Source organism: Prorops nasuta, unplaced genomic scaffold (assembly GCF_024137725.1).
Source record: "Prorops nasuta isolate Cenicafe-Biocafe unplaced genomic scaffold, Cenicafe_Pnas_1.2 PNAS00033, whole genome shotgun sequence".
In the NCBI taxonomy this organism is placed as follows: Eukaryota; Metazoa; Arthropoda; class Insecta; order Hymenoptera; family Bethylidae; genus Prorops; species Prorops nasuta.
The window spans coordinates 1,040,161-1,065,238 of record NW_027116830.1 but is presented as its reverse complement, the minus strand read 5'-3'; the positions used below and the strand labels follow the sequence as shown (position 1 = coordinate 1,065,238).

The window sequence follows — 25,078 nt, the reverse complement described above, 5'->3', positions numbered from 1 at the left end:
CGCATGATACAACAGACATATATTAAATTGCATAACGTAACATTTTCATCCAAAAAATAAAGAAGGACAATATTAAAATAAGTTATCTAATATTATCGATGCCGTTTTACTTGTCAATTATACAGTTACATTGAGTCTTTGAGAAACATGCATCGTAGTAGTACATATACAATAAAGTACAAATTAGACTTATTCGATGAATTAAAAAAATAATCACAATTTAACTAAGCTATAAGGGCAATTGTATACAAAATTATAACAACAATATCTTGAGAAAACAGAAATTCCTGTCTTCGTGAGGCGTGTTCAGACCTGTGAAATTCATCGCAACTTGTGAATATTGATCAATTATCGATCATTTTATACTATTATTCGGGGAGGGGGGAGAATGGGGTGTACAGAGGTCTGAACTCTGAACACGTCTAAAGAAGTCCCATTGCTTTCCTGACGATATAAGACACACAATAAACTACTGAAATCCCAGTGCTTTTTATAGATTCAGTTGATCCGCTTTGCGGTGATATAAAATACGTTGCTTAACGCGATAATCGTTCTTCACTTTTTAACCTGGCATACATTCTCTAATTCTAGCTATAAAGTTTTAGTTATGCATTTATCCTCAGTTTTAGGGCTTAGAAAATGGTAGCACAATTGAGCTCGATGATCGTGTTAAGCCAAATCTTATCAGTTAAAAATTTCTATACGTTTAAAGATGAAAATAACGATTTACAATGATATATATCTCGCGTCTGTCATGCAGACTCAGTGCAAAGTTGTTCGTCTATTATGCTTAGGTGAGCTTTTATTATACACGTACATTTTTCCAAAAGCGATCATTGCGGTGCACGAAAGGCACATTAGGCTTTATGTCAATGAATTATTAATTAAACATGACGGACATGGTTTTTTCCGAATTCGACGACTCCAATTAATCACGTAAAACGAGAACACTGCTCGTGACATACATGGATATCTCAACTTCGCACATTTAAATTTTTCAAACCCGACTGGTCCATTTTGGAAAGTTAAATAAGAACACAGAGAAACATTCGTCTCCAGTGCACTTTTATGATACTTTTTTATTAATTAGTCTCGGAGCGAGGTTGAAAAATCTTATTTTATCCTACTAGTGTGCTTTTATTTATTATTATTAAAATTAATAATAATAATTGCTTTGTTAACTGTACAAAGTTATATATGCATATAACATAAATAAATCTAATATGATTTTATGTGTATATACATTACAGGGCTTTTCTTAATGTACAATTTCGGTTCTTTGCAACAAGTGCATAGCCGAACTTTGATCTAAATGCAGCTTTAAGTTATGATTTGTCCTTAATTACGACTAGACACGTGACAGTTCGATCACGACCAGATTGCTATGCTACCTCCGATAATAGTTCACAAACTACTTTTGGCATCAACCACGCGTGTAAACGCTTATCCTTGCTACCCGCGATAATCTGTAAAGATACAAAATAAAGATAATTAATTTAAAAAAAAAATATTGTAAGATTACTTTCCTATTATACTGTTTACATTATTATTATATTGTCATATATATATATATATATATATATATATATACATGCAGTGCCTACCTTATTCCCTACAATTTCCATACTCAGTAACATGTTACCAGGTCCGGAAATACTGCAGACCAGTTCGTGATTCTTAAGAAAAAAATTTGTTTTATTAATACTGTTCTATTTCTGTTTCTTCCCAAAGGCAATCAAATTGAGAATACTTACTCTAGTGTCGAAAACATAAATATTTCCATCGTAGCAGCCAGCGAATAGTAATTTCTTATGTAATCTCATGCAGACTATACCGACGCCAGCACTGTATTGTTTAATTTGTTCACCGGTCTAAAAAGAGAATTATTGTGATAGTAAAATTCTTGTCATTCTCTTTTGCAATATTTTAATAATTGTAAAGATTCATACATACTGTAAAATCAAAGACTGGTATCAAAGTACTGCTAGTTCCGCAGTAAATAAAGCTGTTGTGTCTCATCAGACTGTAGACTGTGTGGCTGGTTTGACTAGCAATTGTTCGCAAGAAAAGACCAGTCTGTGCATCCCGTATCGTTATCGGTTGACTGCGTGACGCCACGATTAAAACTCTTCTAGGACCTTCGACGGTGGCTTTTAGCGCCAATACCGATCTTTCCGAAAAGTGAATAGATTCACCTTTAATGGTGTTACCCTAAACCATTAATAACTTAATTAGTCACATATAAATAAGGAAAATAATAAACATAACGACTCTAGAATATTTCTAATCGTGTTTTGTTAAATATATATGGAAGATCTGGTCAATTCGTGATATATAGTAAAAAAATATCTACCCTAATAATTCAAATGCTTTCGCAACTAAATATCTCTAATAATTACTATAGATCAAATTTATTATTCTACATATATTTAACACTAGGTTTACGGACGTTTTATATAGACCAATCTCTACGGCACCCATCAAATTGACGGATGAATGAAAATCCCCACTTTCTTAAAAGAAAAAAAAAACGATTTATTCAAGTTAATTTAAAATTGCACAATATTTGGCTTTACGTTTAAATAAAGCGCGGTTTTCGAGATATTTCATTGAAAAGTTTGAATTCTGTGAAATTTACGGGTCCCGTAAATTTAGTGTTAAATTGTATCGCTGTTAAACTAATTTTTATTCTTTATTAACGTGGTTAGAAAAAATTCCAAGTATCAAAATGTCACGATTTGACCCGGTCTCCCCTACTCTACTTTGCTTGCTGTGAGGCATACCGTTGCTAACAATATAATAGAGTAGAGCTTAGTATTAATAGACGCAAATTGGTCTATTTACGTCAAGGCTACTCTTGCACTTATTAACCACTGCAGATTAGAATTTCTCACAATCATTTAATTAGAATGATGGAGACACAAAGTAGATAGAAACGAGCTAGTTCGGTGAGAGTTAGATTTTATACACACTTTTATGTGAAATCGCACGACATGACCCGCTTTTGTGCCTATGAAAATGATTCCCCAGGCTTCATCCATACATTGAATCGGACTTCTTACTTCCGTAGGGTTGATCGCTTGCATGCCAGACTGCAAAATGTCAATTGTAATTGGATAATGTCTGATTTCTCCTTTATAATTAGAGCCTATTTAAAACTATAGGAATGGAGTATTGTAATAAACAGTGAGATTTTTGAAAATTTACTTACCGTAATTTCATAAGAGCGTAGAGTTCCGTCTAATGATCCAGAGTAAATGAGGTCTACAGATGACGAGTAAATATGCAAACATGTTACAGCAGCTTTATGACCTTTGTAGATATTCAAAATTCCATTGGATGTCTGACTGTACCTATATATCGAGCCATCCTCGCTTGCAGCGAGAAAAGAATCTCCGAAAACCTAAAATCAACAAATATTTGTATATAATTGTATATCACTCTCGACTCTTCAAAGGAAGATTCATCCGATATGGAATCACCGCAATCCAGATTGAGGCGAGGTTAAAGGTTTTTATTCAATAATATAAAATACACAAAATAATAATAATAGGAATGCAAAAGTATAACGTACATCCTTTTTTCAGCTTTATTCGCAAAAAAAATGAATATAAAAAATATACTCCGGCAAAATAGTAAAAAAAAAACAACAAATAAACAAATCTTTCGCAATTGTCATAAATATAAATATTAACATACCATGTTATAAAACTGCATTAAACTAAAAACCAAAGACACTTTTCATTTGCAAATGTAGAAAATTACAAGAGATAGATATAAAATCTTAGAACAATCTTTGAGATATGGTCATGGTATTTTTCCATGGATATTTAGTTATAAATATATTCTTCTTTTCTTTAAAACAAAAAAATAATAATGATTTCATTCTTGCTGTTATATGAATGTACTGAAGAAAGTAACTAAACATTAAATCTTGTAGGCAATAATCAGTTTCTTTGTTAATCTATCTGACCTACGTCTAACCACATCTACCTTGATGTCTAATATAGGTCCTTTGTGGACGGTATATTGGGTCTTGACATTATGGTCCTTGGGCGGTCCCTGGGAATTCCCAGTCAACATTTCTTCAACAGCAGGAGTAGTGGAAATTTGTTTGATCACTTTTGGCTGTGGATGCGAATCGAGTACATCTACGAGCACAACTTTGCAGCTCATCATATCCTGCCTTGAATGGAGCTTCCTCTTCCGACTAGGAGCAGAGCTGAGGGACCCGGCACTGGTCGGCCTCGAATCGGTAGAACTGGAGGTCAAAGCCCGTGATCCTACAGAACTGGCACTGAGCGGACGAGAGCTTGGCGTGCTCTCATCGGATATAGGCAAATCTGTGGATGAACTGTCATAACCTTCGCGTATCAAAAGTTTCCGATTAATGTTGCTAGATAACTTAAAGTCTATAATATTTTTCTTGTTATCTGATATCGCTTTTTCTGCATCCTCTTCTACGGCTGGGGTCGAAGAGCCACTTCTGCTGCTAGAAGTCGCACTCTCCAAACGTCTCGTGCTATCTTCAGAATTCCTTGTGCTTCTTCTCACTGGTCCTCTCGTATTTTTCTTGCGCCTCACCACTCGTTTCTCTAGCATCTCATCCCGCGAGGATTGGCTGGACTGAATCTCATCCTTCCTCCCGACTTTTCCTAGTCTTTTCCTAGGAGACTGCTGTTTTTTTCCTCTTTTCTTTGTCAAATCTATCATTTCATCCTTGTTTTGAAGTAGTTTACCCGTTTTCATTACCATTTCCTTCGCATCTTCTTCTTCTTTCTTGTGACTCTCCTCCAATTCCAGTACGGGAGGTTCCTGTGATTGCGCCTCTTCTATTATTATGCTTTCATTTCCTTCTGAATCGTCAGTGTCCTTCCCTAAATGTATGATTTTCTCCTGTTCATTCTTCTTCGCTTCTTCAGAATTTTGAAGCAAATCTGGTATCTTTGGACTTTCATTATTCAAAGTTCTGTTCTCAGCATCAACAACTTCATCCTGAATATTATTTCCAGTTTGCTTTTTATCTTTTTTTCTTTTGGTTATTTCAATTTCATCTTCGGCTTCAGAGCTGCTACTGTCACTCCTACATTTATATATTTGAGAATATTCGCTTCTTGAGTGTTTAATCTCATTTGTAGGCTTTGCAGTTGGCAGTGAATCTTCGCCATTGTCCTCAGACTCTTCATTTATCACAAGGTCAATGTCAGCGTTGACTTCCAATAATACTGCATCGATATTGGGGGTTTCAAGTAATTTTGAACTTTCATTATGGATTAATAGCTTTTCTCCAGTAGAATCTATAACATTTGAAACGTCAAGATTCTTTGCCTTCGTCAGTAAGGAATCATTCCCCACATTTTCAATTGACTCTACTGTCATTCCTGCAACATCCGGTATTTTTATAATATTAGTGTTATTAGCACTATTATTAGTCTGCTTATCAATATTTAATACTGATTCGTTTTCACCATTTTCTCCGGATGTCTTTGTTTCTTCAGAAGATGGTAGTAATTCTTTCGATGCTTCCTGCGGCAACTTATGCTCATCATGACCATTTTTATTATCCAAGGCTGAGATATTATCAACTTTTCCTTCAATCAACTCACTTTGCTTGGAGCTGCTCTGTTCTTTATCAGGTTCTGAGTCCCGTTGATTGTTATTTGTGTCTTCTTTGGGCTTCTCCGGAACAGGAGATTCAATACAAGAGTCTGATACGGTAAATTCTTGGTTCATTACGTCAACGAATATTGGACTAAGCACCTCATTTCTGTCACTCTTATCAAGTCTTTCTACCTCATTTTTTAAAGTGACTTTAGCTCCTAAACCGGAGCTAGAGGCAATATTTGTGTCATCATCGGTATTCGATTTTGAAGACTCTCCTGGTCGCTCGTACAGATTGCTCACTCTTTTCTTAGCAACAGCATCAATCACATCCGTTAAATGTTTCGATACATGTTCGGATTCCACGGTGGACAATTTTTTATCGGTTTCTTGCATGTTCGGTAGACTTTGTTTTACGTTCAATTTTTTTGTATACAAGGTATTGAATGATTCGATTTCTTCCTCGGAGGACAAACCGTCCGGGGACTCCAAAGTTCTTGCCAATTGTTTTTTCCTGTCACGTTGCGCTTGAGCTTTTTTCTTCCGTAAGATAGCCTCATCCTTTTTGACAATCTCCTCTAACAAAGCAAGTCCAGATTGACGATTGGTTTTGTTTTCTTCAGAATTTTCAGTAGTTTTCAAATGCGTTTCGTCCATTGTACTCTCGTCCGAATAAATCATCAATTTGTGTTGTTTATTTTTAAAACGTGCGATTGGAGATTCTGTTCCGCCTTCATCATTATTCTTCGTTTCAGTCTCAGTTCTTGTCTCCAGTACTTCCATTTCAGACTTATTCAGCTCACCACTTAACTCGCTCTTCGGCTTTAGTTCCTCGTCTTCCAAAACTGTTGAGATTTTTATTTCCTGCCTACTCTCTGGTCTATTCGACTCAGACACTGATGAATCAGTTTTCATAGATTTATCTTGCGTTTTTGTGTCTTGTGTTATTTTTGGTTGGGTTTCCTTCGCGTCGATCGATGTTGGGCTTTTTGCCTCTGCTTCGTTCTTGGGCTTCAGCTGATCAACGAGAGAAACCTGCAGAGATTTTAAATTTGGCCCGCTTTGCACTTTGGTCTTTCCCTCGATTGTAATTTGTGTTAAAGAAACTTCTGTTGATTTTTGCAGTTTTGCGTCCTGACGATTCTTTGTTTTATTTTGTTCGATAGGGGATGCTCGAACATCCACCAATTTATGATTCTTCGCATCTTTGCTCTTACTTTTGACCTGATCCTCTAAGGATTTTCCAGCTTTCGTATCAGGTTTTGATTTCGATTTTTCAAAGTTGGTGTGCAAAGAGGACGGTTTATTAACTTTGGTTTCTGGCGTGTTTTTGTTTTTCTGTTGCTCACCGACAGATTGAGTCGAATGAGAATCGACAGGTTTATTAATTTTGCTTTCTTTCGATTTGTTCTTTGATTGGTCCACTGATACTTTAGACTGATGAAAATCGGAGCTCTTGCTGGCTTTTGTTTCTTTACTTTTGAACTTTGATTGATCAGTAGCACTTCTGGAGTCCTGAATATCCATAGGTTTGTGAATCTTGGAGTTCTTTTTCAAATTGCTTCGATGTTTATTGAAAATATTGTTAATGTCATTAACCACGTCCTTTTCTTTCAAAACAATCACAGGCATCTTTCGTTCCTTTTTCAGTGACTTGTCACCAAGACTCTTTTTGTGACGCTTTTTATCAGCTAAAAATCGTGAATCTTCGAACTTTACTGCTTTCTCTTCCTTAACACGTTTTCTTTGCTTGAAAGAATCTATCTGGTCTTCGGTCAAATCATCTAAGGCTAAAGATTTTCTTCGTTTTCGTTCTTTAACCATTGATTTAAATCTATCGGTTGATTTCTCGTCTAGATTATGTTCCGATGGCTTTGTTACATCATCCAAACTTGGCGTTTTAGACCGCTTTCGCTCTTTACTAATCGACTTGTGCTTCTCTGGATGTTTAGCAAAATTGTGCTCAAGTATTTTCGTGGAGTCTTCCAAACTTGGCGTTTTGGATCCCTTTCGCTGTTTAATAATTGTTTTCATCCTGTCAGATTGTTTTTCAACGTTGTGCTCTGAAATCTTGCTTACATCTTCAATGTTTGGTGTTTTAGGTCTTTTTCGTTCTTTGATAACAGGTTTGAGCTTATCACTTTTCTCGTCATCTTTTTTAGGTTCTGACACCTTTACTGATTCTTCCAAGCTTGGCGTTTTAGATCGTTTACGCTCTTTAATGATTGCTTTCGGCTTTTCCGCATTTTTATCATTAGCATTTTGCACCAATACATTTGTCGTATCTTCCAAACTTGGTGTTTTGGATTTTTTTCGTTGTTTAATAATTGTTTTGACCCTATCAGATTGTTTTTCAACGTCGTGTTCTGAAACCTTGCTTACATCTTCAAAGTTTGGTGTTTTAGGTCTTTTTCGTTCTTTGATAACAGCTTTGAGCTTATCACTTTTCTCGTCATCTTTTTTAGGTTCTGAAACCTTTATTGATTCTTCCAAACTGGGCGTTTTAGATCGTTTATGCTCTTTAATGATTGCTTTCAGTTTTTCCGCATTTTTGTCATTAGCATTTTGGTCTAGCGCATGCATTGTATCTTCCAAACTTGGTGTTTTGGATCCTTTTGGCTGCTTAATAATTGTTTTAACCCTATCAGATTGTTTGTCAACGTCGTGCTCTGAGACTTTGTTTATATCTTCACAACTTGGTGTTTTAGGTCTTTTTCGTTCTTTGATAAGAGCTTTGAGCCTATCAGTTTTTTCATTATCTTTTTTAGGTTCAGACGCCTTCGCTAATTCTTCCAAGCTTGGTGTTTTTGATCGCTTTCGTTCTTGAATAATCGCTTTTGGCTTATCAGTAGGTTTATCTTCAATTTCTTCTGATAATTTTGCTGGATCCTCCAAACTTGGCGTTTTAGGTCGTTTATGCTCGAAATCATTCGCAACATCTTCCAAACTTGGTGTTTTGGAACCCTTTGGTTCTTTGACAATAGCCTTAACTCTCTCTGGAGGCTTTTCATCCACGTTTTGGTGCGATACATTTAAAGAACCATCAGAATTTGGTGTATTATGATTTTCCAGTATTTTCTGTTTCGACATATTCTGTATTTCTATTTCAGCTACATTTTCATGAAGCTTTTCAGTCGAGGCATTGTTATCAGCGTCGAATTTTTGCAGCTGTTCATAAAGCGCCATTTTCTCGGTGACCAATTTGTGAATGGCCAAATCGATTTCTATCATTCTAGCCATAACTTCACTTCTGGTTTGACTTGCCGACTTTACTATAACCATATCGGAGGAAATGATTTCTTTGACAACTTTCCCATTGACGCTGTCGGTTAATGACTTTTCTGGCTTGGACTTCATTTTACGTTTATCCTTTACACCATGCAAATCGCTTCTTTTCTTTTTCTTCTTTTTCTTAGACTTAGCAATAGAACCTATATCAATCAATGAATTAGTATTTTCTACTTCTTTCAAATTAGTTTCATTCAATTCTTTCGTCTTACCTGACTGATCTTTTCGTAAACTATTAGTGTTTTTCAATGATTCAGTATTTTCTGGTCTTTTTTCAGTTACCTCTTTCACACTCTGCTCTTGTTTCTGCCTAGAGTCATCTTCCTTTAGAACCTCTGTTATTTGTTTCTCACTCGTCCCATCCAACTCTTTCGTAACCTTTGTCCTTGGAACAGATGCTTCTTGCATCCTCGGAATACTCAGCTTGTCGTAGTGGTCGTTCTCAGATAAATTTGAAATTTTCTCTGGCAAGGATCCCAAGGAGGACACGTCTTTGGTCGATCGGTCGTCAAGTTCATCAGCAGATTCGGTCGAGTCCGAATCTAAAACTCTGGCTTTTCTCCTTTTATGCTCAATGACATCTTGACTTGTTTCCTGATTTAAATTTTGCAGCGGGATATCTGTCAATTCTTTTAAAGCTGCCTTGGTCCTAATCGGTAATTTTTTAGGTACGTTATCCACACTGGTACCATGACTAGAAACGCTGTGAACTTTCCCTTCACCACGTATTTTAGAATTCTTGCTCTGAACTTCCAGCGATTCCATAGTTAAAATCCTTTCAGCAGTTCTCACAGCATCTTTACACTCTACTGTAGCACCAATGTTAGTGTCATCCTTCGAAGGTACAGTGTTCTTCGAATCGTTCAACAGAAACTCGTTTGTAATTGTTTTAGAAATATGCTTGTAAGAGCTGCTCGATTGAATTGGCAAATCAGGATTTTTTTGAGAGTCAACGCAAGCAGCAATATCAACTCGTTTATTCTGGACCGATTTTTCTCTAACTTGACTTTTCAACGGATGCTCAGTGGCCTCTCCAATTTTAATAGCAACCTGTGGATAATTTGAAGTTCCATTGTCGATTAATTTATCCTGCGCGTATTCATTTCTAACGACGAAGGGTTCGTCGTCATCGTCGAAAGTTTCCCTGCAAGAGAGCATACAAACCGAAGGACACAAAATATCGTTAACATCCAGTCTCGTCAGCTTGCAGAACGCCTCTTTCTTCAGCTTCTCATCATCTTGAAGGAAATTGAAGCCACCAGTTTCCCTCTCGTCGTTCTCCAAAAACTCAGGTACCTCATTAACGTTCTCATCGTTGTCCACGTTACTCACGCCTACATTATTAAAAAAGATACCATTATTACTCCCTGTTAACCACTCGAAAACTTTTCTACAATTATTAATTTTCAGCTTACCTTCCTCTACCGAATTTCCAGAGAACTCATTCCTACCATCAAAGTCCAGCTTTTGTTTGAACCAAGTGCTGGGGTAATTCTCTTGGTAAGATACTTGGTTACTTATCAGTGACTGCTTTATGGTGGTTCGCAGAAGCAGAGTTTGCGGACAGACCAGCACTTTTTCAGCAGCTGAGTAACCCTTGAAAGGACTGCAACTACTTTCTGGAGAATCAAAGTTACTACGTGTGAGTATAATTTGTCCCACGGTTGGATCATCCTCGGATTTGCTAGAATCCTCTAGAGTTTTGGCAGCACTTGGTTTAAGAGATTCACTGTTTAAGAAGGACTCGACGCTACTCTCGATGGACACTGACTTTTCGTCTTCTATAACCGTATGCTCGTTCAGCAACAGTGGATCCTTATCAGATATATCTTGGGTCACTGGGTTTTCTATAGCGGGTAATTCAAGAACCGTAGGTGAAATTATCAGACTATCAAGATAATTTTCATCGTTCTTATCAGGGCTACCTCTCGTATTATCATTCGACGTAGAATCCACAGCAGTAAGAAAAACGTCAGCGTGAGTCAAAGCCTCGCGTTCAACCTTCCGTTTTTCAGTCTCATCCGACATTGAACAGTTCAATGACTCTTCCTCGACCATTTTACTTTCTTTATCTATAATACTTTCATACTCGTTATCCATAATTGCCTCTATCGAATCATCCAATGATTTTTTCCCAGCGGATTCTTCAACGTCTTCTACATTATCTATTGGATCAGTCAGAACTTCTTTCCCGGCACTCTCTTCTTCATTTATCATATTGTTTATCGGATTAATCAACGATTTCTTTTTGTCCGATTCTGCCTCATCTACTGTGTTAAATGTTGTAACGTCGACAATCTTCGTTTTCACTTCCAATTCTTTGACTTTCATTAAATTTATTATGGGATCAGTAAGAGATTCCTTCTTCTCTGTTTCTTTCCTATCTATTAAATTTACCACAGGCTCATTCAACGACTCTTTCATTCCTGAGTCTTCTTCACTAATTAAATTATCTATCGGGGCAGCTAATGATCTCTTCCCTTCCGGTTCTTTCTCATTTATTACATTTTCCACTGGACTTTTGGGTGATACGATCACTTCAGGTTTTTCACTATCCATTGCGCTATCCAGTGATCCTTTCCCGCCATTATCTTCGTTCATAGCCTCACCTGCTTTGTCATCAGAAATTGATTCCTTTTCTCTTTCATCCTTTTCCACTCTTTCCTCCGTTGAATTGCAGATAAGAACTTCATCCACTCTTTGGTTTTCATTTTTCACAATGTTACCTGTACTGGATTTTGATAATTCTTGTGAATCTTCAATCGAACTTTCATTTGTCAGTTCCAACTCATCTTCACACAGTGTTCCAGTTCGTTCTTCATCGACTTCCAAGGGAACTTCGGTTTTCGTTAAGGTTGGGGAATACGTTATTATTTTACTATCAGCAGTCTTGTTATCTTTAAGTGCCAGTGACTGAGCGAGCGTTGGGTTATCTTTAGTACTTTGTAATATTGTCTTGGTATCACTTTCTATTGCCTTGTCATCGGTCTCTTTTTCTTCAGTAGTTGACAAGCCCGAATGTTTATCAATTTCCTTCACTCGTTCTACATTATTATCAATTTTTAAGGAGGGTTCCATAATGACCCTCGGGTTGATATTGATTAATTTGGTCGGTTTAACCGATATCACCGATTTATTACCAATTTGGCATCTTTCGTTCCTCTCTAGTGTTTCGTTAGAACTTTCCTTCTCCTTTTTCAATGACGAAGAATCAACGGTGTCCTCTATCAAGCATCCCTTATCAATCGCTGACGCTGCTCTCGCTTTCACCTTCATCGTTGCCCTCCTTTTTGACGATAAATTCTTCTCAATTGTTTCCAACGGTACATCTTTCTTCTCTTCCAGGTTTTCTTTTGTATTATGCGTTGTGAAAGACACGTTTTTGTCTAATATCACATCTTGCTTTATCGTTACTTTTGCTTTTTCAGGAACATCAGTCTTCTCTACCACGCTCGACGGCGAATTCTTCGGAGCTTTTCTATTCCTAATAAGTTTCGTAGCCTTCTTCTTCGTCTGCTTCGTAGAAATTTCGGGGACAACCGTATCGGCTTTTGAAACTTCTGCACTATTTTCTTGGGGTTGCTTGGAACCTTTGCTAAAAATTTCGGTTTTTGAAGTTTCGGATATACCAACCTCTGGTAGCTTGCTACTTTGGGGAATCGAATTTTCGGACGAGCTAGGATGTGGTTGCTCTGCACTTTGTACACCCGAAATATCAAGCACGCGAGATTCCAAAATTTTCGTACTTTGAAGGGTGGAATTTTCAGGCAACTTGTTGCTCTGGACAGTTGCAACACTCTTTTCCGTTTGTGGTACATCCTTATTTTCCACAGCTTTCGGAATAATTTTAACCACTCTAACAAATTTAGCATTTGATGTATTAGTAATATTAAAATTCGGAAACTTAAATTTATCCGTTTCCGGGCTGTTTGCTTCCAAAGGCTTGAAGCTTTTTAATTCCACATTATTCACTTTTGTAAGCTTCAAGTTCTTCATTTCTGGGCTACCAGGATCTATAACTTTAACGCCTTTCAACTCCACATTAGCCAGCTTCGCAGGTTTCAAGGCTTTCTGATCGAGATTAGTCGCTTCTATGGGTTTGAGATTTTTCACTTCCGTATTAACAAACTTTACAGATCTTACGTGTTTCGTCTCCGGAATGCAAGTTTCTCCTGCCTTTAAATTTTTTGATTCTACTTTCGGTTGTACTTTAGGTTCTACTAGTTTCAAATTTGGCGTTCTCAACGTTTTCTGAGATACTACTTCTTTTTGAGTCTGGGTTGTCTGCGTAATAGGATTCTTCAAGGTCGATGTGGATTGTTGAGAAATTATGGCGTGCTGATCAGAGGTAGAAGATTTTTGTGAGGCTGAAGAAGCTTTTTCGGGTATTAATAATTTGGCAGCTGCGCTTTGATTATTGGAGGTTTCGGGTTCCTCCTCCTTGACGATTACTTCCTTCTTAATCTCGTCCTCCCTGAGGAGTCTCAACGGAACGCCATAATCACTATCAGCATCAGAATTATCTGTCCATGCCTCTCTCCTCCTCCTCCTATGTTCTTTCCTAAATCTCTCCCTTCTCTCCTTCTTCCTTTTCTCCCTTCTCTTGCACTTGTGTATCTTCTTCTTGTTCTTCTCTCTCCAGGCCCTCTCAATTTCAGCAGTAACCTCGTCCCGGATAGTCTCATTGAGACTCAGTTGTTTCGCAATTTTTTCTTTCTCCTTGATCATCTTCAGTAATTTAGAGACCTTCTCGGATTCGCTGCGGGAAGAATCGTCATCAGTATCAGTCTCGGATCTGGTCATTCTTGGATTGTTGTTGTATTTTATTCCATTGCTCTCGTGACCATCCGAATTTATCACAGCCTGCCTCGTAGCGAAGTTTCTCTCATTATCCTCTACCTCGTCTTCTTCCCAACCTTCGTAATTGGAGAGTCGACCCTCCCAGGTTTTGTCCTGAGGAATTCCATGCCTGGCCATCCATTCCTCTTTGGTCAAGTTTCTGAAAGCATCGGGACTCACTGGATGCTGCTTCCGTCTCCATCTTTGGACCTTCTCCACTCGGGTCCAATCCTTCTCGAGAACGAGATCGAGGGCCCTCGTTCTATCAGATTCTTGACTCCTGTGTTGTCCCTTCGCCCTAGCTATGCCAGAGGAGAAGATTTCGTCGAGATCTATTGTCGTGCGACGAATAACATCAGGAGTGGCAAGCTCGTGTCTCTTGATAGGTGAGCGAGTTTTTGATATTAGGTAAGTACCCCCGCTGTCCTCCAGGGAGGCGCGGGCACCAGTCCTGGCATTCGCCAAGGCTGCTGACATGATGTCATCAAGATCAGCATCATCGAAGAGCCCCTTGTTGTTGCTGGAGCTAGATTCAAAATCATCTTTATCGGAATCTGTCAGATTTTCCTCCTGCTCCAATCTTGCTTTGAGGAGGTTAATGCGCTTCACAGCTACTTTCTTCACCTTCCTTACTTTCTGCGGGACTTTTTCTTGGCGGGATTTACTACTCATCTGAGGAGCTCGATGCACAGTGGAATAAGAGTTGGCCGTGTCCGTCATCGATTTACCTGGCACAACGGATGCAGCTGGCTCGTTCACACGCTGAGCAAAACTCCCCCTGCCACTTGTCTCACCGGAGCTCACCTTTTCCCTCGTCTCGGAAGCCGGAGTAGCTGCAAAATAATGTTCGTTAGTTTCCTGCGGCGATACGTCCAACTGTAAAACCTCGTTCAGGTGATGAATGAATTCTGCTGGCAAATTGTTTATGTCCACCACTGCTCCAGGGTCCAGCATTGCGTTCAGTTGATTCATAAACTCCTCCCTGTCATACAATTTGATCTTCTCGTCTTCCGTACTCCTTAGCTTCATGGACATCGACGGCTTGCGCTCCTTCACCAGGTGCTTCATAGCTATGTCGAACTTTCTCAGACTCGAGTTATTCACCATGTTGCAAATATCATTTTTGCTCATCTTTAGAAATTTGCTGATTACCCTGTTCTTCCAGGAGGACTCCGACTGCTTCGAGCATTTCTTCATTCTAGATCCAGGACTTTCTGGCTGATTGCTGCTGGACGCCTCTTCGTTCTCCAAAACCGCGGCTGGGACTCGTTTCCCACCACGAAAATCTGTAGCACTCGAATCTTGAAGCTGAGGCTTTGACTCGCTGAATTTTTTCTGGTCGTCAGATATTATATTCGCTTTTATCACTTTATCCTCGACTATTCTGGTACCTTTCAAAAACGGTATTGACTGAGCTTTACTATCCTCCGGTGTTTCTGCTTTCGCGAAGAGTATCGATGATGTTATGTCAGTTGTAAGATCTTGGCACGTTGCTGTAGATTTTTTTTGTAATATTAATTGATTCGAGTCAATTGAGGAACTTGTCAATTTGTGTTCCGTTTCCAGCCTTTTATTATCCCCAAGAATTTGACTCACTATTTGTGAAACAAATTGAGTCTGGTCCACAGTGGTAAAACAAGGAGCTATATTCGGTAGCCCTGATTTACCCTTTTCCTCAAAAACTTGAGTGTTTACCTGTAGAGCTTTAGAATTCTCGTCGCCAATAGAACTTTGGGAATTAAGCTCGATTTCAGATTTCTTTGGATCCTGCGCAACCAATTTCTCTTCAACAACAGAGCTGGAAGGATCAGATTTGCTGCTCGTACCTAATATCTCTTCCAAAATTTTCATCTTTACTGCTGCCTTTTTTTGCTGCTCCGTCTCTTCTTTATTTACAAATGTTTTATCAGATACTGAGATCTTTTTAAGTTTATTTAATTTAATCAAAAGTTTGCTCTTACTTGCATGATTATCCATGGCTTCCTCTGATTCCAATTCACAAGGTTCCTTCACCTGTATCTCTCTATCTGACCTTTCCTTCGTTTTTCTCAACGACAGTGATTGCACATCTGTAGCTTTGTCCTTGGTTGAAGTCAAAGATGCTGAATCTGAAGGCTCGTCATTTGTCATACTCATAACTTGATTGGCAAACTTCAGGGCTTCTTGCATGTCTTCTAACTCATCGGACATATTCAAACCTCGATTGTCCTTGTCTGAAACATTAGACACCTCTTCATTTACAATAGATGGAGGTGGCAAGGGTATCTCGAGATTTCTTGGTACTACTTTTTGCACCATCTCTGGTAAAACGCAGGGAAGGCTGGTCGAAAAACCCATCTGCATTGGAGGTGGCACAAATGATGGCATTCGAGGGCAACTAAAGCTCATTGGGCCAACCCCCATGTTAGGTATAGGATTCATCATATTCATGGTTATCATGCCTTGACAATGAGACGGCTGTACTTCCTGTAAACCTACACAGGGAGTTGGCCCATAGCTGTAAGGAGGTATAGTTGTTGCATCATTTTGCGTTACTTGAGGCACGCCAATTATCATTGGAGGCTGCCTTCTTGGGTCAAAAGCAGGAGGAACATGTAGAGGTGCTTCTACAATAGAATCCTTCTTTTCAATTTGTGTTGAATTTAAAGGAATTATATTAGTAGAATTATGCAACCTTGGCCCTTTAGAATGATTATTGGATTCACAACCAGATATTGACCACTTTGATTTTAATGATGATTGATTATCTTCTACATTATCATGTAGTTTATTGGCAATAGTGGGACAAGGCAAATTTTTATCTGAATTTGGTGAGGTTTGGCTTTCATCTAGAGAAGGGTCAAAAATTATGTCTGCATTAGCTACAACTTTCAGGGAAACAATTCTATCCTCATTATCATCTAAATTTGCTTCTTGATTTCGTTCAGCTGTTTCTTTTGTTTCTAATGATTCCTTGTCATGTGACAATGATACAGCTGAAATGGCTCGATTATTATCTTTACCAAAATCAATATGTTTCTCTTGATTTCCTATGCTTTCTTGTGAATTTTCAGATTTGTCAGATTTCAAATTATATTCTGTATCAATTCTACCTATGTCCCTTAAATCCCCAAAAGTAAGGTTGAGCTCTGGAGATTCATGTATTAACTCAGAAACACAGTTACCTTTGTCAACTGCTTGCTCTTCAATTCTAGGAGATGTAGACAAATCAACCTGCCAGTAATTTGTGATTTCTTCCTCTGTAATAGAAGACAGTTTCTGTCTTAACTTATCCACAGTGTCAACAATTTTTTTTTGACGCTCCTCTTCTGAGCCAAGAAGAGGAACTGGTGGTGGTCCACAAATATTATCCTCTGAGAAACGATTGGGGATAGGTCCCCTTGGCCTGATAGGAGGCCTACCTCTGTACATGTTGTGTCTAAATGGAGGCCTTCCAGGCCCAGAAAATCTAATACCACCATGTTCATTACGACCTCGTCCTCTGATGGAATGCTGGTAAGATCCATTGCCACGAAAACCCCGAGATAACTGTGCGTTGGGATATGGAGCTTGCCCATTATGAGACCATCGGTACTGTGGTACATTATATTTAGGATTTGGAAAGCGAGATCCATTAAATGGAGGAGATGGCCTGGCTGGATTTGCTCCCCTTGGTCCGAAACTGTTACCCCTATACCCACTTCCACTCATAACTTTATTATATTACTCTTAGTCCTCTCTATTCTTCAATAATCAGTTTTTAATTTACTATAGTACTTACTAATACGTATGCCTGAAGCGGCAAAGTAAAATGTCACTTACATCCTGTGCTCAAGTAATCATTAATGTATTTAAAAACACCATCCACAAAATACCATTTTTCAACCCGCTTCTTTCATCATTAAACATCATTACAGAGCCGAACACATGAATAACTGATCTTCTCAATAAATGTTCAATTACCACTGCACGTAGACGTAGTAGTTCCTTCCTGTTGCTCCTTTTCACTTTCTAGGTTATTCTCAGCCGTTTGTTATTGCCTTACGCGAACCACATCACAGTATCACAGACATCACACTCATCACTGTAAACAGCCACAACAGCGTGTAATAATCTTGTTGTAAATGAGAGAAGCGGCGCAATTTCAGTCTGCGGCGTTTCAAAATTCCAAAAGTCCACGAAGGCAGAGGAAAGGGGAGGGGGCAGGTAAATATTTTCACGAACAGGATCGACCAAACTCACGTTCGATCTTGTAAAAAGGGAGGGTAGAATCGAGAAAAATCAATTTTTTTCGTAATCACTGATTGCGATAAAAATGGAGAGGAAGAAGATTCGCGAGCTTTGATTGGAAATAATTGACGTGAAACAGATGTTGAATTAAGAAAATGTCAGTTAGGACTGGGTGGTCTCCGTACGGTATGAATATATTGAACGATTGAGTATGATCGGGGGGTCTCGGCTTTCTCCCACGCGTTTCTTGCCAATTTTCCGAGGACTTTCACTCGATTTCGGTTGGTGATATTCTAGGTTGGGGTGGAGCAAAGCAGTTTTTTTTCTTCTAATCCAATAACGGTATATCGAATACGAGATCTTGATTGACGCGAGAAGGAAATGGTCCGATTCCCCATAAGATACATCGGCTACTTGCTGGTCGATGAAAGCTCGGTACTCTAGTCTGCTCTAGTCTAATCGGTAATTCAGTTATTGCGTCTGTGTCCGTGACTCACGCGAATTGTTACCATTAACAATCTTTCGGTCGAATGACCTTGAAGCGTAAATGCATTATCTCGTCTATTTCCTTACGACGCACTCTTTGAAGTTCCGCTTTGTAGACTGAAATTCGGGAAACGCGGAGTTCTTTGGAGTCAATAAACACAAATCACATGTGTGATCGTGTATCGTCGGTGAGTTCGTGAATAGACTTTTTTAGGTTAGAATGCGCGCAAGGACGACTCTTCTGGCCAATCGTCAATGAATGGATTCCGACCTCATTTCTATCTTCTTAAATACTTTCAATCTTATTTCTCATCCCACACGGTTCTTCTTGGTTCACCATTACTACCTGCTAGTGGTGATAGGCTTCGGTTAAATACAGAAATTTTCAGAGAGACGATTATAAAAATATCAAATGTAATTGGTTGCGAATGGTAATTGTGATAATAGCACCTACACCTTACAGAGTATAGTTTATGTTACATTTCTTATAGAATTTATGCACGTATATTAATAATTCAAAAACAACTTGTTCATTATTCAGGTTTTTAGGTTAGGTTAGGGAACTATTGCACCTATTGCACCCATATAAGTCAAGTGAACCGAACTTCAATCTTCAAAGTTCAGTGTTCAGACTGTTCGATTTACGTTGAGTTAGGGAAGAAATGGGCTGACTGGGTAGGCACCTTTTTTTTACGTTCCTGTCGCGATCGTGCTGCCTGACTTTAACCAACCGTCACGAGTAGAGAATTAACATCACCGAGAGAATCCCCGGACCGGACCCCGAGTAGAATTTGCTGTTTAGGATGGCCGCGATGCTGTCCAACTGCTCGCGGGTTGCTCCCCGCGTCTTATCTCGAATTACTTTATCAAAAACTAAGGTATGTGCTTAATAAACCCATTTATCATTATTTCCAACTGCATCCTTGTTTTTAATAAACACGGAGAAAATTCTTAACCTCCCCTTCAAGACGGCTCTTGTTCTGTCCAAGTCTCGAAACCCTTACATTACACAGTGATTATATAATAGATTTAATGTATTCCTTATCTTCAGCTTTCAATGCTTTTTAACTGTCAATGAATACAAGCAGAATTCTATACAGCCTCTGCCAATTGCCTACTGCCATATCTTTTTCAAAGTTCTTTCTATTTTTTTTTTGTATGTTATACCTCAATTTATTTTTTTCCATAAACTTAAAGGCTCTATGAAATCGGTTTTGCTGTATCTCAAGCTTTTACACCTTTTGTTAGTTATTAAGTCTATTTTCTCTTATAAACCTAGATATGTTTTAGAATAAATTAGTATTTAGCATTATTTAGATAGTTGATTATTACTCAATAACATTCTCCCTTTCAGATTGTGAGAACTTTGCATGGTCAAGGTGAGTTCAAAAAGATTAGGTTATTTACCTGGTTATTCAATGATTTAATTATTGCTGAATTCTTTTCAGGGCGTATTTTATTTATTCATAGTAAATATGCTGTTGGCGTTAAAACTTCACTGTAAGTTGATTTGTAAGTCAGAGAATAAGATAACTGAGGCATATTATACTTATTTAACTAACAGTATCAGTGGAGAAATACTTTTTTTCTTGGTATTATGACTATCTCGTGTAAAAAATAATATGTTATTCTTTTGCAGATACTCAAAATATAACATAAGTCATCAATGGATATATCCTCTTAGAAATATTCAATCTACTTCTGCACTATGTAAGTTATTCCATTTAAATAATAGATCGTCAAAAAATAATATTAGAGTAGATGTTATAAAAACATAATCTGTTTATAGGGGAAATAAGGGAAGTAGTAGTTCCTGCATTTGCCGAGAGTGTTAGTGAAGGAGATGTAAGATGGGATAAGAAAGTAGGAGATCAAGTTAAAGAAGATGATGTCCTTTGTGAAATAGAAACAGATAAGGTAATATGTTACTTGGATTAGAATCTTATAATGCAATGCAAAAGAAAAATTATTGAGGGATAGTTTTTTTTTAGACTTCTGTACCTGTTCCATCCCCTGGCGCTGGTGTGATAAAAGAAATCTTTGCTCAAGATGGAGCTACTGTCAAGCCAGGGCAGAAGTTGTGTAGCATTGATATTGGTGCTACTGGAGGTGCTGCACCATCAGCTGCTTCACCACCAAAGGCAGCTGCTCCTCCTCCATCACCTCCACCACCACCTGCTGCAGCTCCTCCGAAACCAGCTGCTGCTGTTCCACCTACACCTCCACCAACTCCTCAACCGATTCCTCCTCCTGCAGCGCGTCCTCCACCTCCACGACCACCTGCAGCATCTATGCCTGTTGCAGCTATTAAACATGCTCAGGTATAAAAGATAAAAAATCAACCCAAGTTGCAAAATCTAATAAGGTAATTTAATATTATAGTCTTTGGAAGGAGCAAAAGTTCAGCTACCACCGGCCGACTATACTAGAGAAATTATAGGTACCAGGACGGAGCAACGAGTAAAAATGAATAGAATGCGTTTGCGCATCGCTGAGCGTTTGAAAGATGCGCAAAACACGAATGCTATGCTTACTACTTTTAACGAGATAGACATGAGGTAAGAATAGATAGAATTTAAGATTTCTTTGCAATGATACAATTTCTCTTACTTTTATATCGGTATTTTGTCGCAGTGGTATCATGGCGTTCCGAAAATCGAATCAAGAGTCGTTCCAAAAGAAGTATGGTTTGAAGCTAGGATTCATGAGTGCATTTATTGCAGCGAGTGCCTATGCGTTAAAGGACCAGCCTGTGGTAAATGCAGTAATTGATGGGGGCGATATAGTATACAGAGATTATGTCGATATTAGCGTTGCAGTGGCAACGCCTAAAGGCCTTGTTGTACCTGTGCTACGCAGCGTGGAGAACAAAAATTTTGCAGAGATAGAAATAGCATTGGCTGCCATTGGCGACAAAGCGAGAAAAGGAAAGATCTCGGTGGAAGATATGGATGGTGGTACTTTCACTATTAGTAATGGTGGCGTGTTCGGTTCCCTTATGGGAACACCTATTATCAATCCACCACAAAGTGCCATCCTTGGTATGCACGGTGTCTTTGATAGACCTGTAGCCAGGCAAGGACAAGTAAGAATTTAATTATTGATCTTTTTATCATTTTTAAAAAATTTTTAATAGTACGGATTAGTTAGCGTATTTTTAATATTTAAATGTTCCCGCAGGTTGTGATCCGGCCAATGATGTACATTGCTTTAACGTACGATCATCGACTGATAGATGGGCGCGAAGCAGTTATGTTTTTAAGAAAAATTAAAGATGCTGTTGAAGATCCCAAAATTATCTTAGCTGGTCTCTAAGAATTAAAAAAGAAAACATTCTCATTGAATCGCTTCAGCTGCGCCTCTAATAGCTTTCACAACTTTTTGTACAGTATATATCTTGTATTATATTCTGTTCACCTCGGTTACACCCAAAGATTTGAATCAGATTAAGAAACGGTCGACTTATTATTTGTAATTTTACATAAGACGAAAAATGTGTAACGAGTTGACGGATGACGATGCTAGTTTATTCTACCGTCAAGGTTCTTACACTTAGCTATTATTAGATTACATTCTTTAACTTATTATCCATACCTCACGGCAATGATTACTTTTTCGTTTAATTGTACCGTGACGACAATGTGCAAAGTATATTTATTCTGCTTTTCATTTTTTAAATTCTTACCGTTATAAATATGTCTGGCGCACGAATGATATGATATCCTGGGACCGGAAAGTATTGTAATGCAATATATAAGCTGCTCATGAGAAAGATGACATCTATAAAAATTGTACATAATAGAAACAAATCTGCATTATTAGATAAATTTTCATATTAATTACTCGTAGGAATCTAACGCAATGTTGATTTTCTTCGTTCTTTTAGCTGTTCAGTAATACTATGAATTTTGAAAGACCAGCAATGGAAACTAACAAGAGTTTGTTACGTAAAACTGAACTGAAATAAAATGAACAAATACTATATATTGTAAGAAGAATAATCTGTTGTCGCAGGGTGTGGGATTATATTATGCCAAAGCCGCGAATATTCAAAATATTGTTACTTCTTTGCGAATACAAACGCAGAAATTTGCAATAGTTGATTTTCTTATTTGATGCCAGATACAATTGGTGAAATACATTGGTCATTCTATCATTATACTCAACCATATATTCTCGAATTTAATTGTCCCATTGCGTAAAGTGGAATTTAAATAAAGAAAAGTATTAATAAAAATGATTTGAAATCATAGTACGAGGCCGTCTGCCAAAGCTGAATTCGGAGTATCAATAAAATCACAGTAGTGCAATTTTTTTTTTTTTTTTTTTAATTCAATTATGTAAGTGATCTTGAAGTTGGATTTTAACCATACGTTATGTGAAATCGAGGTAAATCAGAAAGATGATCTCATGCAGCGCAGCAGTGCTTGAAATCATCTGCCAAAGACAAATATGAAGTTCACCGAAGTTGCGCGAGAAGTTCAATATTGCGCAATTGCTGTTTTTCTAAGCACGAGTAGCTATTGAAAGCGGCAAGAAATCCTTGATTATTCTTGAACTTCAATTTTAATTTTACCGCGGCGGCCTTGAGTCGGCGCGAAGCGTTTTCAAGGAGCGATATTTAGTGGATATTTAAAAGAATAGATATATGTAATTTCTAAAAGGAAGAAAAATAAAGTTAAACCAAGTTGCTGTTTGCGAGCGTGTTCGATTAGTAATATCACTCGTAACAGGATATATAGATAATGATATATTGCACAATTTTCATAATTGAGGGAAAGAAAATAAATTGCACTTAAAAATCCTATTCTACAGTTTATCTTTTTTCTTTTTTGTAATCATACAGAATTTTGATAGAAGTAGAACAAATATATATATATATATATATATCACCGGTGAATTTTGGAAAATGAGCCGGGTGAAATTACTGATTTGAGACCAGGACCAGAGTTGAGACATTTTTAATTATTCTTAGGCTTCTGCATTTTACATCAGTTGATGGTGTGGTGACTGACGACCACTAGACTATTACTGCAATTCAATTTACCCGACCTGAAGTTAGCATTTTTCTGCGAAAATATCTTTCTGCGAAAATATCCTTCTGCGAAAATAATATCCTTCTGTTCTGCGTACCGACCCCGACCATGATATTATCACCACCAAAGCTAGCTAGCATAGCTGTCGGTAAAAATTTCAATCAGGGTTGAGTTGAGTCGTTTGTTAATTTACAGTTTTGCCGTTATTTACACGATGGCGTTGGCAATAGTAAGTATTCGTTTATTTTTTAACCTGCGTTAATAAGATCTGGTTGACGAATATCGAATAAGGTTTTCTAGTGGGTGCTCGTAGTGTCTAGTACTTTGCAGTTAAAGCATTTTATTTGTAATGGCAGAAAATCCCACCGAGGAAAGAACGGAATCCATGACGCCGGCTCCGCCCGTCGCGAATGTCGTTTCTGAAGCGGCGCACGTAAGCACAACTTAACCTACAAATATTTTCTTTTATGACATTTCATAATTTTTCAAATGATTCAAATATAATAAAATAATTATGTCATCACCGACCAGTCGATTATTTGGAAAAACAAGACACTTGGACATTCTTTCTAATGGTAATTTATGAAATTTCTGCAGCACAAATTATAATATTATTTAGATTTAAAAATTGTCAAATTAAAGTCAGAAAAGTATGTTTTTGTATTATATAAATTAATAGTGAGGTGCATTACGAGGTAAAATTTTTTGAAACTTTATTATAAGCTACATACTCTTGTATTAATGGTATGTTACAGTTTGTCGTTCTGTATACTTGATTTGTTTCCAATCTTTTAAGATAGATTTTAAATTTAATTTGCAGGCACTGGTAAAAATGGAGAAGGAACATGATGCTTCTGGAGTACCTGCGAAGAAGTCTAGAGTAGAAGTGCAATCATTACCGACTAGGCAGTATTTAGATCAGACGGTGGTACCAATCCTCCTGCAAGCATTATCCAGTCTAGCCAAGGAAAGGCCAGCGGATCCTATAAACTTCTTAGCTGGTTATTTAATGAAGAACAAGGGGCAATATGACAATGGCAACTCACCTCAGACTAGTTAATGAAATTCCCGCGCTTCCATTATTTAATTTCACTATTAAAGTCGATGAATTTATCCTTTACCGAAATTGTATATTTGCACTTTAAGTCGAATAAAATTGAATGAGTTTTTTTTTTGTACGTCTCCTGGTAATTTGCTTGCTGCTAGATGTTTTACATCCCTAGAAAGCCGACAGCGCTGCTAAAAGAGCAAGTATAACTTCCGGCAGAAACCTTAATTATTTATCCGAGTGCTTGTTTCTTCATTACTCCGCGTGGCTGAGAGAGAGAGAGAGAGAGAGAGAGAAGGAGAGGTAGAAAGGGGGTGGTAGGGGTTGGAAGGCAAAAGCCTTGCCTTCAAACGTGCGGGGGGAGAGAGATAGTGTGTGTGTGTGTGAGAGAGAGAGAGAGAGAGAGAGAGTAGTAGAGAGGAGTGCAAGAGAATGAAGCAGGCCCTTTCTCGAGGGAGTAACTTTCCGCGAAATGTGTTTGTGTAAGGAGTTTCTCTGCAGCAGTTGTGTACCGAGAAACTCTCGGGCACAACCAACGATAAACACCTGTCAGACATCAAAAGTGCGCGCG

The 25,078-nt window shown here is 38.0% G+C and overlaps 3 protein-coding genes across 3 annotated transcripts; 2 read left to right on the top strand and 1 right to left on the bottom strand.

Annotated features, from left to right (window-relative positions):
• Positions 1-90: 90 nt before the first annotated feature.
• LOC136783474 (titin homolog) lies at positions 91-18,146 on the bottom strand. The gene is made up of 8 exons (XM_066743666.1): positions 10,305-18,146; positions 3,994-10,223; positions 3,212-3,403; positions 2,973-3,092; positions 1,954-2,211; positions 1,755-1,871; positions 1,605-1,676; positions 91-1,466 (listed from the first exon to the last, which is right to left on the bottom strand). Exons 1-8 carry the CDS (start codon positions 17,416-17,418, stop codon positions 1,383-1,385), a joined length of 14,187 nt encoding a protein of 4,728 aa, XP_066599763.1. The 5' UTR covers positions 17,419-18,146; the 3' UTR covers positions 91-1,382.
• A 1,039-nt stretch (positions 18,147-19,185) lies between these two features.
• LOC136783476 (dihydrolipoyllysine-residue succinyltransferase component of 2-oxoglutarate dehydrogenase complex, mitochondrial) lies at positions 19,186-23,119 on the top strand. Its single transcript, XM_066743668.1, has 9 exons — positions 19,186-19,301; positions 19,778-19,802; positions 19,872-19,923; positions 20,063-20,133; positions 20,213-20,340; positions 20,415-20,744; positions 20,806-20,981; positions 21,058-21,508; positions 21,604-23,119. Exons 1-9 carry the CDS (start codon positions 19,227-19,229, stop codon positions 21,736-21,738), a joined length of 1,443 nt encoding a protein of 480 aa, XP_066599765.1. The 5' UTR covers positions 19,186-19,226; the 3' UTR covers positions 21,739-23,119.
• Positions 23,120-23,691: 572 nt separating this feature from the next.
• LOC136783413 (protein dpy-30 homolog) lies at positions 23,692-24,637 on the top strand. Its single transcript, XM_066743547.1, has 2 exons — positions 23,692-23,892; positions 24,280-24,637. Exons 1-2 carry the CDS (start codon positions 23,809-23,811, stop codon positions 24,517-24,519), a joined length of 324 nt encoding a protein of 107 aa, XP_066599644.1. The 5' UTR covers positions 23,692-23,808; the 3' UTR covers positions 24,520-24,637.
• The last annotated feature ends 441 nt before the right edge of the window (positions 24,638-25,078 follow it).

What these genes read in the sequence shown, in the direction of transcription:
- LOC136783474 (XM_066743666.1), bottom strand. Translation starts at nt 17,418, where the DNA reads ATGAGTGGAAGTGGGTATAGGGGTAACAGTTTCGGACCAAGGGGAGCA. An exon ending in TGGAAATTCGGTAGAGGAAG is followed by an intron (nt 10,224 to 10,304) that starts GTAAGCTGAAAA and finishes TTAATAATGTAG; the next exon opens with GCGTGAGTAACGTGGACAAC. An exon ending in TACGCTCTTATGAAATTACG is followed by an intron (nt 3,093 to 3,211) that starts GTAAGTAAATTT and finishes GACATTTTGCAG; the next exon opens with TCTGGCATGCAAGCGATCAA.
- LOC136783413 (XM_066743547.1), top strand. Translation starts at nt 23,809, where the DNA reads ATGGCAGAAAATCCCACCGAGGAAAGAACGGAATCCATGACGCCGGCT. An exon ending in TCGTTTCTGAAGCGGCGCAC is followed by an intron (nt 23,893 to 24,279) that starts GTAAGCACAACT and finishes TTTAATTTGCAG; the next exon opens with GCACTGGTAAAAATGGAGAA.
- LOC136783476 (XM_066743668.1), top strand. Translation starts at nt 19,227, where the DNA reads ATGGCCGCGATGCTGTCCAACTGCTCGCGGGTTGCTCCCCGCGTCTTA. An exon ending in GTTGGCGTTAAAACTTCACT is followed by an intron (nt 19,924 to 20,062) that starts GTAAGTTGATTT and finishes ATTCTTTTGCAG; the next exon opens with ATACTCAAAATATAACATAA. An exon ending in TCAATCTACTTCTGCACTAT is followed by an intron (nt 20,134 to 20,212) that starts GTAAGTTATTCC and finishes ATCTGTTTATAG; the next exon opens with GGGAAATAAGGGAAGTAGTA.